General features: G+C 38.0%; 1 protein-coding gene across 1 annotated transcript in view; it reads left to right on the plus strand.

The window, feature by feature from the left end:
• Nucleotides 1-16,052, plus strand: part of LOC149284613 (uncharacterized) — a 56,632-nt gene that overhangs the window by 16,054 nt on the left and 24,526 nt on the right. Inside the window, exons 20-34 of the mRNA XM_089496464.1 lie at nucleotides 456-611; nucleotides 1,158-1,251; nucleotides 1,606-1,749; nucleotides 2,298-2,446; nucleotides 3,207-3,318; nucleotides 4,524-4,573; nucleotides 4,841-5,011; nucleotides 5,816-5,933; nucleotides 6,363-6,525; nucleotides 7,015-7,153; nucleotides 8,196-8,349; nucleotides 8,734-8,829; nucleotides 10,253-10,396; nucleotides 11,308-11,540; nucleotides 12,373-12,511. Of these exons, the coding sequence (XP_089352590.1) occupies nucleotides 456-611; nucleotides 1,158-1,251; nucleotides 1,606-1,749; nucleotides 2,298-2,446; nucleotides 3,207-3,318; nucleotides 4,524-4,573; nucleotides 4,841-5,011; nucleotides 5,816-5,933; nucleotides 6,363-6,525; nucleotides 7,015-7,153; nucleotides 8,196-8,349; nucleotides 8,734-8,829; nucleotides 10,253-10,396; nucleotides 11,308-11,540; nucleotides 12,373-12,511 (2,062 nt within the window). The remainder of the gene's footprint in view (nucleotides 1-455; nucleotides 612-1,157; nucleotides 1,252-1,605; nucleotides 1,750-2,297; nucleotides 2,447-3,206; nucleotides 3,319-4,523; nucleotides 4,574-4,840; nucleotides 5,012-5,815; nucleotides 5,934-6,362; nucleotides 6,526-7,014; nucleotides 7,154-8,195; nucleotides 8,350-8,733; nucleotides 8,830-10,252; nucleotides 10,397-11,307; nucleotides 11,541-12,372; nucleotides 12,512-16,052) is intronic.

Genomic DNA, 16,052 nt, shown 5'->3' on the forward strand with positions numbered 1-16,052 from the left:
AAGCAATTTAACAAAGTACAGGAAGGAACATTACTTCAAATGAGTAGAAAATCTCATAATCTAAACTAGTGGGTAAGAGGTTTAGGTGTAGCGTATAGAGGTTTTACTTTACTAAGAAGGTGGTACATAAATAAATGGTGGAGGCAAATAAAGTGATGGAACTTAAGCATGCATGGGTTAGGCATATGGAATGGATCCTGAATCTAAGATGAGACCCAGACTGATTGAGGTCTGCAGCTCAAGAAAAACGGGCAGACAAATGTTATCTTTCTATAGTTATTGACATATGTGTATAAAAAAATTAATTGAAAAAAATCAAAGATTTAGAGGTATAGGTATATAATGCTGTTATAAATTAGCTGCGTTATGACCATGAAGAAAAATTTAAAGTCGCACATTTGTATGTGCAACAGAAATGTGTTGTGACGTACATGCTCTTAAATTACACTCTAAAGGAGCTATAAGATCTTTGCAGAAGAAATGGGATTTAATGAGTTCCACCTATACTTGAGACCGGTACACTTTGAGTTTGCATCTCACAAGAGGCAAGTGGACAAGCTTCCTCCTACGTTCATAACTTCTCTTCTGGAGGATGACAGCAGTGTAGACAGGTGAGTGGTCATCTTTGTTGACTCTTTTAAGGAAATGTAATTTAAGAAAAAAATACAAATTTAATAGATATTTTAAATGAATGAGTTAAAAGCAACCAAAATTTCCAAAACAGAATGCATTACCGACAAAGAACTGTTGATTTATGGAATCTGGTGTTCTGTAGTGGTCTTTCATACATTTCCCAGGCACTGTCCTGATAGCGGATCTGAACCTTTGATTTCCCCTGACTGGCCCAGGCAGCAGTAAGATCAGTGCAGGTCTGTGTTGTTGCAGACAAATGCTTTAGACTTGAGAAAGGGAGAAAAGCTCCCGAAAATGAAAATGAGCTCAGTAAGTGTTGCTGAAATGCCTCGCCAGCCCTGTCTCATCTCACATTCACATTCTTCTAACTCTGTTTCACATTTACTAGTTAATTATACTGCTCTGTGTGCACAGTAAAAACAAATATGCCAGAGATTAGTATATCTTTTTTTGTGATTTAATGGAATTATACATTCTTGATGTACAGCACACAAGTAATATATCTGCATTGTTTTCATTTATAGGTATACACCATCATCACAGCTTCTTGCTATTCATGAAATTGATGATAATCATATTGGGAAATTTAGCTTTTGGACAAAAGATGGTGTATTACAGGTAAAAACCCTAGACGAAACACAAATTATTACCCATTCTTGTGTATCTAGGAAATAATATGAGTTAACATAGGTAAAAACATATACATTTTGGGATAGTCAGTAGTCCCACATCTTCTGTTGCTCTGAGTGTTCATGGGGTTTAGGATGGGAAAAAAGATCTAAATGGAAAGTGTATTGATTGTGGCTGAGAGTAGTCAAAGCACTAGTAAAGTATACTCTGCCGGGAGACACAGCAATCAAATATTTTTCTGTACTTCTTTCTTCAATAACAAAACTTATATTCTTGATAATGATGACGAAGGTTGGCTAATGTTAAGATATGTCTTTATTTTATATTACATTTGTTTTCAAGCTCTTGAATAAATCTGGTGTAGAGAATATGCAAGTGGCCCTCGCTTGTCAAGTCAGCCAGAAGAATGCACTGGTGGCAGCTGTCCAGCTTGCCGCCTTCTGTCACATGGCATCTTGTGCATGGCACAGTGGGGATGACACAAAGGTCAGTACAAAAAATATGATGTACCAGAGACCATAATAATTTAAGGTCTGGAAGAGTTTGTCAGAGTATATATCTGATCGAGTGAAAGTATTAAAAAGATGGAGGGAAAAATGCTAAAGAAAGGACATCAGCTTCTAGATACAAGACTGTCCATACATATGCAATGTAGTCATTGTAGTGTTTGGTCCTTTCAATAACATGAAACTGTTACATGTCATCAACTCCAGCAATATTTTTTTAATTGGCAGAAATAGTAAACTTGTTTTTTGGAGGGGCTGTTCAATTGATTTATGTACATTATATATGTCAACAAATGCACAGCAGCATATATATATATATATATATCTCTATATATATCTCTCTCTCTCTCTCTATATATATATATATATATAGATATATATATATATATATATAGATATAGATATAGATATATATCAAAAGGAAATGTATTCATAATAATAACACTGGAGTCCGCAATGCTAAATAAATATGCACCAAAATAATGTTGGAATTACTAGTGTTTCTCAGAAGTCTTGTTAATGTTTTAGAATGGGCAATCAGAGGTACGAAGGCAGAGCAATTCTAGAAATGAGAGAAATCCTCCATCATATGCATTTGAGGACAACCAAGCGTCATTAGCACCTATGCATCATGCCAGTAGCGGGAAACCCTCACAAGGACAATGGAATAAGAAAAGGTACTTCACAGCGCATTATGAAGGCCCAACCCTAGCAAGTTTATTCTGCAAGAAGGGCTGAGCTGGCCTCACATAACACATTTATTTAAGTATGTATCATACATGGTCAACAAAGCACTTCTTGCAAAATAAATCCAAGGGGTTCTCTCTACCTTACATTACAGACACAGGCTTATGTAGTTTCTTTTTTAAATTAATTTATGTTAATAGCATTTCTGATTGGAGGATTCAAACTTTATAAATAAAAAGGTGAAACATTTTAGATACATTGACCCCACATTTGTATCCACTGTTTTCAAATATATGATTAAATGAATGGAGGCAATCACCTGTAAAAAGCAAATATTTGATGATGATTTACAAAATAATAACCATGCTAAAAACTGTCAAGAATTAAAAACAAATGTCAGTTTTTTATATATGCACATAATTCAAAATGCCTTTGTAGACCATATAAGTTTAAGATTGATTGACAACCCCCAAGTCAAAAAGTGATGATAAACAGCCTGGCATGCGTGGTGTGGATAAGACTTCACTATTTTCTCCTGTAGCCCAGCTAGAGCTTGTACTGTGCCTATCTGCATCAGTTTAGTGCCTATGAGACCTCAACGAACCTAAGCCTATGCTGACACTGAGAGACAGCCCAAAAATTGTGTGAGCTCAGCTAGTTATGTATGGGACTGCTGCTGCTGTCTCCCAAACCACATATTTCTTTCATACATAGCTAGGCTTTATGTTTTTGATTATACATCTTTTCCAGGCTTCCAGAAGCTTTTGTGTCTATCCAGCTTGAAAAAGTGGGCCCACGTGATACAATGCTAAACATGTTCCTTCACAAGAAAGAATCGATGGGTACAGTGATGAGAAACCCTGTAAGAACCACACAATGGCTCACCTTGGGGGCATTTATTTGTTCTTCACTCTGTAAGGACTACATCACAAGGGTCAAAAATACACAAGGAAACTTTCACAATTTCTATGACATAGTGCATGACTAAAAAACACAAACAAATAATGCATATTACAATGTATCATGTATCCAATATCATTTGGAAAAATCTATATATCTTTACTACTCAACACATACAGTGCAATGAAGTGTGTCACAAATAAATTGTTCGACAGATTTTATGCCTTTTGTAGAACACCACTGGGGAAATAAATATGTGCATGCATGGAAAACGAGCTTGCATGAAAAAAATCAATACATTTTCAGTATTATACCCAACCAATCACAAGTGTTCTGAGCATATTCCTAATTGGTTACTGGACAGTTATATTTGACTGTATTCATTATGCTTCAAAATGTTTATTGATTGTTCACTGCACTTCAGATCTGATTAGCACAGAGATTTTTCATTGTGTCCTAAATATGTACCGTATTTCCCCATGTATAAGACGCTCCCATGTATAAGACGCACCTTAATTTTGGGGCCCAAAATTTAAAAAAAAAATGTGTTGCATAGTTATTGAACTCAAGTTTTATTTATCAAAAAAATTCATACTCATCATCCTCATCACTCCAATCCATTAACTGCCCCTAAATTAACCCTAAAGACCCCATCAACCAGAACTGCCCCTAAATTAACCCTAAAGACCCCATTAACCACAGCTGCCTTAAATTAACCCTAAACACCCCATTAACCACAACTGCTCCTAAATTAACCCTAAACACCCCATTAACCATAACTGCCCCTAAATTAACCTCCACCTCCCTTAACTTTCAGCAGCCCAAATATTAATGTTATACTTACTGTTAGATGGTGGGGCCACTCATCAGTGTGACTGCAGGGAGGGACTGTTAATCAGAAAGGGGCAGGGCCGATTGTCAGTGTGACTGCAGCAAGGGACTGTTAATCAGAAAGGGGTGGGGCCGATTGTCAGTGTGACTGCAGGGAGGGACTGGGAAGAAGTAACTGCAATCTACAACGCACCTAGTTTTTAGACCCCACATTTTTTGAAAAAAAGGTGAAATATGGTACTTTTTTATGTCACAGAGCAACAAACTTATGACAGCAAACATATCAGATATAAAAGATATTTCCAGAGGGAGATTGTCACATTTCTATTTTTTCAGGACGAAATGGAAAAAATCAAAAGGGAGCTTGTAATCGAGTACAGTCAATCGTGAGTTACCTTTGATCTGTTTAATACTTTATTAAAATACGATTAGAAATAATTGAGACACATATACTGTAAATCAATGCTTTCTCACCCCCTAGCAAAGTGCTGTCACCATTTTGAGTTTAATTGTTAGAAAGACCTTCTAATAATTAAGCTCAAAACCCTTGATTACACGCTACTTTTGACTCCATCATGTCACACTGGGTTATGTTATGGTGTCATGATCTTGTTCTAGGCTTTGACTGTGAAATATGTTCTTCTTTTGTTTAGGTTACATAGACGTGTTTCCAGCTATTCCCTTCGAGGACAGATCATTGCTTATTGTAACAGTATAAATCATATTCTAGAGGAATTTCCGGTTGTTAGGAAAACATATTTTGTCTTTGGACTCCCCCAAGGAACAAAATCAATCCAGAAAGAAGCTCTTGAAACAAATCCCAGGTTTGTAACATTCCCCCAAGACTCCCAATACCTTTCAACATTTCAATCATTTTAAACCCAACCCATCCTTACAAATAGATGGAAACTGACAATGGACTCTATTTAACAAACTTTAATATATGATATATGATTTAATATATTATAACACCATTGATATTTCTTGTGAAGTTACTTAAAACCTAAATAAACCTTAAGTTTGGTTCATTCTTAAATGTTAATTTTACTGACTCGATTGATAGCATGTTCTTTATCTATAGCTTCAGATCTTTCCATACAACAATCACCTGATGGATCTTGAAGTCTTTTCCAACCTATTTGTTTTGGTTTTTTTACAGAATTGTAAAAATGAAAACATAAAGTAACTTAGTAGTTACAACAGAACAAACTTCTATCCTCATTTTAAAATGATCACCAATCACGTATTATGTTCTCCCTCTCAAATGCAAACTCCACCAAAAGAAACATTGATTATATCGTCAGTACGCTTTACTTAAACTGCTGTAAGATTCTCTATGTAATCCTTTGCAGTAGCAAAAACACATTTTTCCCTTGTTTTTTTCCTCTCCCTCAGAAAAGCAAACAAAATCCTGAGTCCTCAACCTTTCCTAGTAACGGGATGATATCTTCCATTGTATGTAGTTGACAGGAACGGAGATATGCGTCCTAGTTGTACAGTAATAAACCTGACTTGAATTGAGCACCTTAATTAGATTTATTAAAATACAAGATCCACCAAAGCTAAACAAAGACATGGTCTTCTTGACCACTTTAATATAAGACATCTCTTGTATATATTTTTTTCAGAACATTTCAAGAGCGCCCACATAGTTTGCTGACTGAGGATGGACAAATATTTCTCAATTTGTGGTATATTCCTCACCCGTCTGAGGTTCTTGTCATGTTTAAAATGTTGCCTGAGAAGGTACGTGCAGATTTGGTTACTTCATTGTTTTAGCAAATCAATGCAGATGTTTATAATTTTTGGGCTCACTAGTATTAAGTTATTAACTAATCTAAACAGTGTGCCAGTGGACCCTTAGTCCATCACAATACCTGTTGTTCCTGTTGTTTATTACTGTATGTAAGATGCATATATAGTTTTATATATACCTGGCTCACCTTATTTCTCCCAGATTTGTAACCAAGCCAAGAGGCAATATATAGTGGTACTTAATTGCAATGACGTATGTGAGAAATATAAGTAGGGGTCATTTTTAAGGCCATCGTTTGGTTTACCTTCACAGCAGTTGTTTTTAGTCGTTGTCTCTTCCTCAGAGTCACTGTTTTTAACATTAAACTTTGAAATCAATAATTAATGGAAATACACACTAAAGTGTTGTCTTGTTTGCAGGAAGCTTCTCGCGCACTTACCCTGACGCTACAGATTATAGCTGCATTGCATGACATTGTTTCTTACATATGTAGCTTTGCCCAGCTGGGTAATTCAGGCAGTCAACATGGCGATATGAAGAACAAGACACTGGCAGCGGACTGGGGAGGCACCGAAGGCATAGGTAAAATATTGCCTGTGGTAGATTCACATTTACATTATTCATTTGATGGTAGGGGTTGGTAAAGTAACTGTTAGAAAAATGCTTGTTATCGTAAATATTATTGCTGACAAAGACATAAGAATCAGGGAATGTCTGGTCTATGATATATGCATGAGTTCACGCCAACACGTCTACTCTATGTTGTTCTATATATATGTGCAAAGGGTCAAGTCTAGGCCATTCTTAATTATGCAGCTTAAAGAGGTGTAACTTGCCTGAAAGGTAACCAATCATAATGATGCATGCTATTAGAAGTAGATAAGAGGTTATATAAACCATGTAATTCAAACATGTAATCAGACAACGCTTTGACTTTTGTGTGTTGTGTGCCTTGTCTTGATTATGCGCATGATCTAAATAAAGGAAAACTCTTTCTGAGGAGAATTCGACCATTAATTCAACCAACAGTAACCTTAGTAGTATGCCAAAAAAAATGTTTTTGCATGGCAGGAGCTGAGCTACGGGATATACAGAAGTTAATTGATGGCCTTCAGAATCCCCAAGATCCCAAGGAAGTAGTGACATTGCTGCTTCTGAAACGTGAAGTCATGTTTCTGCAGTTTGATGCAGCAGTACGCCATCTGATTCGGTATGCAGTCTTTGTTTCTTGTTCCAGTGGACTATTTTTGGTGTCCAAACACTGTTTGATACTTATAAGCACAATGGTATATTTGCCAGTAAGAGAAATGTATTTGCTTGTATAAAGTCCCTGACAAAAGACAAGCACCCTTTACATCCATTTATGCAGCTAAGAACAGGCAAAGGTATGAGGAATAGGGCGACCACATGTCCTTGATTGCCCAGGACAGTCCTGCAATGGGACTTTAAGTCCGAGACATTGTCTTGGAATGAGAATGAAGGAGGTCTCAACCAAGCAGGAGAGACATCTCCACTCTCCTGATTGGCTGAAAGTTCAGAAGCCTCTCCTTTACACAGAGCTCAGTGTAATCTGCAGCCATCACCACGTATGTTTTTATGTGACTTGGTTTGTCTGTTTGTGTGTCGGTGTAATATCTTGTAATAGAGGGGTTCATTCTGTGAATCTGCACATGTCTGATAATAGAGGGGTAAATTCTGTGAATCTGCTCATATCTGGTAATAGAGGGATTAATTATTAGAAACTACTCATGTTTGTTAATGATTGAATGTATATTATAATATAAATATATTATTAAATCTGAAATCAACATGGTTATCAAGGCTTCCTAATAATATAAAAAGCATTTTATGTATATGTGAATACGTGTGTATTTGATATGTAAACATACATATATATATATATATATATATATATATATATATACGATGTCAAAAAATAGAGTATTGCAGAGTATGCGGTGATACCTTATATATATATATAAACGCCTGTGTATGTGTGCAATCTCAGCTGGCTTCATAGTGTTCATAGAAATAAAATGTGGTCACCCTAGTAAGGAAGCACCTGAAGTCATCAGCTGTAGAGGTCTCACTCTGGTTCTCTTTAGCAGAAGCTGAGTTAAGGATCCTACATTTTACAGGGTTCGTTTTAAAGAGAAACAGCTTATACTTCATTTCCTTTGCTACACTTTAAGTGGCCACAATGTTTATTTTGTCATATAGGTGACATATAGGTTTATTCTTGTCGTCCTCAGAGATGCATTCTTGACTTCGGGAAATGTCTCTACCTTCAGGAGTATGACAGACAACATGTGGTATGGGCTACCAGCTCTGAGTAATGCCATGGCCAGGACTGCATTCTCCTCACAGCTGCCTGTGCCACAGCCTCTCGATCCGCGTAGTCAAAGGGTACACACACTTACAAATACTGCTTTTATGTACACAGATTACCACAAATGTTAATTTTTTTTTGTTTTACATGACCACTTAAACTTAACATGGCCTCACAAGGAGTTTTTATGTGAAACACTGTGTAGAGCCTTAATGTTTTTTTGTCATGTTAGCTATCCTGAACCATGCAACTTGGAGGGTGCATCTTCACATGATCATGTATGAGCTTAAGACAAGGCACCATGTGAGCTGTAATCCCATAGGTGCTGCCTCACAAAATTCAGGCATGACATGTATTTGCTTCACTTATGACTCATTTTAGGCATATTTAACATTTTGAGTAAGTGTTGTGGTTGGTTTGCACACATAGTGTATTAAAATAAGCATATTTTTTTCTTCTAGGCATTTATGCTTTATCCTTGGAGGACCTTTTTAGCTGATGGAGGACTCTTTCCTTTGGCAGTAAACAAGCTACACACCATTGGATATTACATGCAGGTAACATTATATTACTTTGCATTTGCCCTCATGGCAAATAATGAGAATTGTACTTGATGTTCATGTTCTTCTGACCACACATGATTTCTTTGCATGCAACTTTTAATTTGCAACTTGCAGGCGAGGGTATGCAAGTTGATTGAAAACTTTAAGATCCTGGCCTGCAACTCACAGATTTGAGTGTTCAAAATCCTCCCTCTTGCAATACATTCTTAAAAAATGAAACTTACATCATTACAATCATTAAAATCACTGTCCACTGAAAATATGCCATTTATTTGAAAATAGGCATTTTTACAATATTTTAAATTACCTTTTAGGGCCATCTAGTAGTATGAAGCCATCAATCCTCATTTTTGGCCGAGGGAAAGGGACCACTCTAGAAATAAAAAAAAAAGCCCAATGCAAACAAATAATAAAAAATAATTCATTCTGCATCTCATGGCTGCAGCTCTCTTATTTGCCTACACCTGCTATTTTAGAGATGCAGATGAGCGAGGCCATGCCGGCATATGCAAATGTGGGAGCCCATGTAACCATGGGTCATAAATCAAAGAGTGAAATACCTTGTGACTTTGTGTGCGTGTCTTAGGCATGCCCATATCGGCATATAAGTGCATTTGTGTAATGAGTGTGTATTATATTGAAAATAATTATACCTGTTATCATAAAAATGATTGCATTAGTAGTGACATTTATTACTTTAGGATTATAGAATTTATTCATGGTAGTACTATAGACCCTGTTGATGCTTTAGTGATAAGGGTATTTAATCATTTCGTTCGTCAATAAAACGTTTTTTAACGCACACATTAACTGAAAAATATATAGAGTTGGCATTGACTGGAATACTTCTTTTCCAAGAGAAATTAAGGGAACAATCTTGCTGCCAATGTAGGCTTGCTTGAGCTATGTTTGTTTTTGTCTCTCCTATAAGTCTTACTTATTAAGTTAGGGTACTCCTAGAGGTGCCTGCAGCATTTATATCTGGCATTTGTATATTAACGTTACGAGTAATCTCAGTTTGCTGTAAAAAACTAATTTCTTCCTGTTTTTATCAGCTTTTATTTAGGCTGTTATCTCTCCCTTCTTGCTTCTTTTTTTCTTTGTTAATTTTTACTTTTCTTCTTTTCTGTTAAGAATTCCTGTCTATTTCTATTGCGTAGTTAGAAGCAATATCTTCTGTCGCTCAGTCGTATCATCAATACCACAAAGAAAAGGCAGGCACAAAGAGCACTAATATAGGTGTCTTGATTCTGCACCTGCATTAAAATGATAGATGGTGTCATGGAGGACAGCTCTGTGCTAGGCCACATGTTTGGTATCTCAGGCTCTGTCGGGTAATTGATTTGAGGATTTGGCTTCTTGATTTAGGACCTGTGCTCTAACTCCCTCTTGTCAATAATGCATTTCTATTTCTTAGCTATGTCTCTGTGAACTGAATGACCATGAGCTCAGTGTAGCCCATGGGGAGCTGGTTGGAGTCCAGCTTTTGATGGAAGATATCCTTCAGGACAACTATGCTTTTGTATCATTCACAGTGGAAGGTGAAACAGAAGCTAATCAGGTATTTGGAAAATGAAAGTATTCAAATACATATTTAGAAATATGGATTTTAACGGCTCCCCTAGTCTGCCTGTTTTTCCATTTCTGGCTGAGTATTCATTCTTGATGCAAGTCATGCAAAATCAGAGATCCTTGTGCTTAATTGTCCATGCGTTGGATGAAACTGTGCAACTATGAAAGAGTAATGTGGTGTTTGGAGCATCTTCAAAAATAGTGCTTAGATAGCTTTGCCCAAAAATTATGGAAAAGGATATGATATGTCCCTTTGCAGAAACTTATTGAAGCTTATTGATGAGAAACAGATGACTTCAGTTGTAACTGCTTCTAAAGGGAAAGTGGGCTACTCCCTTTTGCAGGCCACATGATTATAGGGTATCTATTACAAGTACTCTTGATTCAAATGATAATTATAGGTCTGGTTAACGTGTATGTGCGTGTGTGTGTAGGGGTATATTTGGATGGTGGAAAATCCCATTCAGAAAGGGTTACAGCAGTCAGCATAAGGACTGCCCCCCGAAATACCTTTTGGTATCCATTGAGCAATGCTGGACTTTTTGAACCTAAAACAGAGATTTGGAATGATTTTGTGATATATTTAATGTGACAAAGAAAAGACTGGTCAAAGATGCTGGAGTGATGTCATTGAGTTTTATATAATAAGGTCCTTGATTGAATATACAGACATTAACAATGTATCATTTGGTTAGAATTATATATATATCCGTATTAACTACTATTTTTTAACAGCTATTAGAAAAACACTAATGTAGTATTGTATTTTTTACTCTTTGAACCACTAGCATTGAATCATTGGATTTCCCTACTTTTCTTGCTTATATTAAATGTATATGTTACACCATACAACATATATTTTGTCACACAAGTCATGGCCAATAACTTTAATCATTGCAGATGTCTCCTGAGTCAGTTCATGTAGCTGAAAGGCAGCAGGACCTTGTGACAAAATCATCCAGGCATCAGGTCTTTATACCCCATGACCCCATATCTGTGTACAAACTGCTGAGGGCATTTCTGATGCTTTGGAAGCAGCTAGAGGTGTGTAAAGACAAATGGGGAAAGCTGAAACTGCGAGTGGAAGAGATTAACACTGTGCCTCTCTATAGGCAGTTCTGTGAACTCTACAGGTGAGAAACATAGAATTTGACGGCAGATAAGAACCATTCAGCCCATCTAGTCTGCCCATTTTTCCTGGTATAAGACTTGGGTCTTAATCAATCCTTGACCTTACCTTAGATTCTGGAAATTCATGTTTAAATTACCTCATTTTATTAGCCTCTTCCACTTCTAATGGGAATCCGTTACGTTTATCTACCACCTTGAGTAGAGGTGAGATCAAGGTTTATCATTTTTGTGTGGTGTGCTTCTTGCAGGGATGGGCAGGGAGGTAATATCCTCCTGGGCTGCCCTTATTCAAGGCTAAGTTTATATTCTTGCGTCCTCTCTGTGTTCAGGACAGGACCAAAGTTTGTGCAGGTTTCCCCAGCCATCGTTAGCCAAATGGTTTGGGACATTATATAATTGGGCCTCTAGCTTTGACTTGCCCTTTGGGTTGAATGAGTATACAATCTAAGATCCCATTTGCAGTTATAGCTCCATGTTTAACTAAACAAAATAAGTGTGTTGTAAGGTGTTAATGTTTCTAAAAGGTGTTGATTTTTAAGATTATTACAATTATTATATTTGTAATAACTGTAATTGCTGCATCACTTCAAATTAAATTTGATCCAGACTTATCTTGATAAATATGCCCTTTTGTAAGAATTACAGTTCTTCATATGTTAAAGCATAATAGGTTTACTATAATTTATGAAGACACATCATCAACCAATGTTACTTAAAAGCAGTTCAACATTGACTGTACCCCTGTATGCAATCAGCCTACATGATTTATCTTGTGATTTATACATTGTTCTCTTGGGCCTCTTGTTAATTTATATATTTTTGATTGTTTTCAAGAGATGAAATATTTTATCCAACAATGAAAGCAATTGCCAGACAAATGGGCAAAGAGGAAGAGTTTGAAGGGCTGACTCTGAGGTCTCAGGTTATACTTCCTCCAGAGGGTGCTTCTGAGATTGAGACCCGGGTTCGACAGGTGGGGAGAATATATAATATAAATATTGTTATGTCATAAGGAACACATGGACTAGAAGTCACATGTCTGTCCTATAGAAGCATGGGCGTAAGAACCCCTAAAAAATCTGGGGGGGACAGCATTTTCCCCCATCAGATCCCCACTTTCTCACACTATCTACCCCCTCTCCCCCCTCTCATACTTTTTTACTATCGACCCCCCTCCTTACCCTCCCTTCTCACACTATCTACCCTCTCCCTAGCCCCCCTTCTCACCAGCTACCCTCTCCCTACCCTCCCTTCTCACTAGCTACCCTATCGCCCCCTTCTCACTAGCTAACCTCTCCCTACCACCCCCTTCACAATAGCTACCCTCTCCCTACCCCCCTTCTCACTAGCTACCGTCTCCCTACCCCCCCTTCTCACTAGCTACCCTCTCCCTACCCCCCCTTCTCACTGTCTACCCCAGGGGTGTCCAAGTTTTTTCTGCAGTGGGCCACTTCATCAGAATTGTATACGTGCACGGGCCACACTCATTTTTCACTGTGAGAAAATATGGCCTTTAATAAAATATGCAGATTAAAATAAAGTAAATGACACAAAACGTTTACTTTTCCTCTCACTGATTTCTGGGCCTAGAAAGTTTTGTGACTAAAAATTCAGGACAAAGAAACGTGAAAAAACCTAAAATCACGTGTGATGTGTTAAGGTGAATAAGTGACAAAAGTGAAAATATATATTATTCCCCAAAATAGGACCGCAGCTACCCACAAAGAGAACACTCTTCCTCAAAGTGTAAAGATACAACCAAACAAAAGAAGTATGGGGCGCAGATGCATATAAGGGAGAAAACAATTGGAGTGAAATATAATAATATTTTTAATAATGAAATATATGTAAAACAAACTAAAAAAGTGCAATATGCAGGTAAAGAGTCAATAGACCAGCAAAATGCAACTTACATTTAGTCCATGCACCCGAAGTGCATAATGCGTATATATAGAAAAAACCACCAATGGTGGAATGTGGACAAAGTTCAGATAAGTCCTTCCAGATCCTTCCAAACGCGTTTCGCCGACTTGGCTTCTTCAGTAGAAGTATGCTCTGTCCGGTAAGTGGTTTCCTTCTGTTTTTGTGTTGTTTTTGTAGTTATTTCGGTGTATACGTCATCCCGCGTTATCCATCACTCGTCCGGTAATTTCGTCGCATGCCGTACGCGTCATCGCGTTTTTGCGTGTTGTATGCGTCATCGCGTACTGTCCGTTTCAAGCTGCCGCATTTCGTGTGTCTCTACACGGAGACTTAGAGATACACGAAATGCGGCAGCTTGAAACGGACAGTACGCGATGACGCATACAACACGCAAAAACGCGATGACGCGTACGGCATGCGACGAAATTACCGGACGAGTGATGGATAACGCGGGATGACGTATACACCGAAATAACTACAAAAACAACACAAAAACAGAAGGAAACCACTTACCGGACAGAGCATACTTCTACTGAAGAAGCCAAGTCGGCGAAACGCGTTTGGAAGGATCTGGAAGGACTTATCTGAACTTTGTCCACATTCCACCATTGGTGGTTTTTTCTATATATACGCATTATGCACTTCGGGTGCATGGACTAAATGTAAGTTGCATTTTGCTGGTCTATTGACTCTTTACCTGCATATTGCACTTTTTTAGTTTGTTTTACATATATTTCATTATTAAAAATATTATTATATTTCACTCCAATTGTTTTCTCCCTTATATGCATCTGCGCCCCATACTTCTTTTGTTTGGTTAAAAATTCAGGACTCAGGATAATTAAAAATGAAATAGTTCTATTTATTCTAGGGATGCACCAAAATGAAAATCCTGGACCAAAACATTCACGGTTCACTTAGCCAAAACCGAAAATGACCCCCCACCTTTAAAAATAATAATAAAAACTCACATTTTTAATAAAATTAGCAATATAACTTGGCATGATAGGAGTGTGATTGCTAACAGCAATCACACTCCTATCATACCCAGGCAGCCAGTACATGCTGGTACAGGGTGGCTGTAAGTGATGTGCAGACCCAATACTGCTGGCAGCATCAATACACAAGGGGGGCAGCTAGCTATGTTTCAGCATGTACTGGCTGACTTGGCATGATAGGAGTGTGATTGCTAACATCAATCACAGTCCCATCATGTCTAGGTTCCAGCACTTACACATCCATGCTATCACACACACACTCATTCATTCATATACTCAGCTCCTCGATGCCGCTCACAGGCTTCAGCAGAGGGCGCGGCCTTCCTCTGCATTCTCCGGTACTGCACAGAGGAAGCAGGATGCGATGTAATGTCACGTGAACTCTGCTGGGTTCCGGTTCCTCTGTGCAGTACAGAAGACCCTCCCACAGGTAAGTAGCAGGGCTCGAGGTGCGGATTGCGTAAGATTGGTTGCCCTGGCTGCCGATCTTACGCGGGCCGCACCTCGAGGTCTCGCGGGCCGCATTTGCGGCGTTTCTATTGGGGGGGTTCCTACGGACCTGGGGGGGATTTCTTAATTATCGGTCCCCCCCGCATGAGTTACTGGGGGAGGATCTGTCCCCCCCGGTTCCTACGCCCATGTATAGAAGACTAGGAAGGCATGTTATTTGTTATTGGCCAGATAGAGGTAAAATGAAACTCAGCTAGTAGTGTTCAAAACTAACGAGCAACTATATGGACTTGTTTTTTAGATGCTTAAAGCAGACCTGTTTCCCATCTCTGCCCAAAGGAAACAGCTCCAGACATAAAAAAAAAAAATATCAAGGAGATATGGTTGGTATCCTGCTAGGCACAAGTGAGCAAGGAGGTCCATTCTGACCTCACCTTTTCACTTGGGTGGACGCCAAGAGATCCCTGAAGTGTGGAATTATATGTAAAAAATAGTTATCAGCAGAACCTAAAACAGACAGCAGGGAGACACTGTAATGAAGCATGTGTCCATTCTCAGTTGAGTTCTTCTCAGATCTTTTCGTATGTCATTTAATTCTTGAGGCATCTCTTGGGGTTCAAGTCCAGACATGATCCTCCTTGTGTACTTGTGCTTAGAGGGATACGAACTACACCCTACTGAAGCCCAAGAAGGTAGAAATGTATGTTGGGGGGGGGGTTGGTCTCCGTTTACAGGAGAAATATGGCTTTTATGTTGGTTCTGGACTGTACTTGCAGGCATGATTACAGTAGAATGGCATGTCAATGGAGATTTGGCCTCTATAATGGTGAAGTGAGCTAAAACTTGAGATATGCCTGTCTGGAGATGCCATTATAGTGCAGGCTATTAAGTGGCTGTTTTCTCTCGTCTTTTTATGTGTAACAAACAACCCTTTTGCCACATATATCAGCTTCCATTGAGTAAAATTCAGTAAAATTCTACAAGATCTACAAAAAAAATATGGAGACATTTTTATTTCACTTATTTAATATAGAATTCCAGTGTTGACGTTGCTATATTTCAGATATGAAGTGTGGTGTACAAAAGAACTGAGGTAAATCGCCATCACTTATATTGTTTTTTGTAAAGGTCATAGAAGTTCAA

This window comes from Sceloporus occidentalis, unplaced genomic scaffold (assembly GCF_023333645.1).
Source record: "Sceloporus occidentalis isolate IW3139 unplaced genomic scaffold, rSceOcc1.0.p SCAF_90, whole genome shotgun sequence".
NCBI lineage: Eukaryota > Metazoa > Chordata > Lepidosauria > Squamata > Phrynosomatidae > Sceloporus > Sceloporus occidentalis.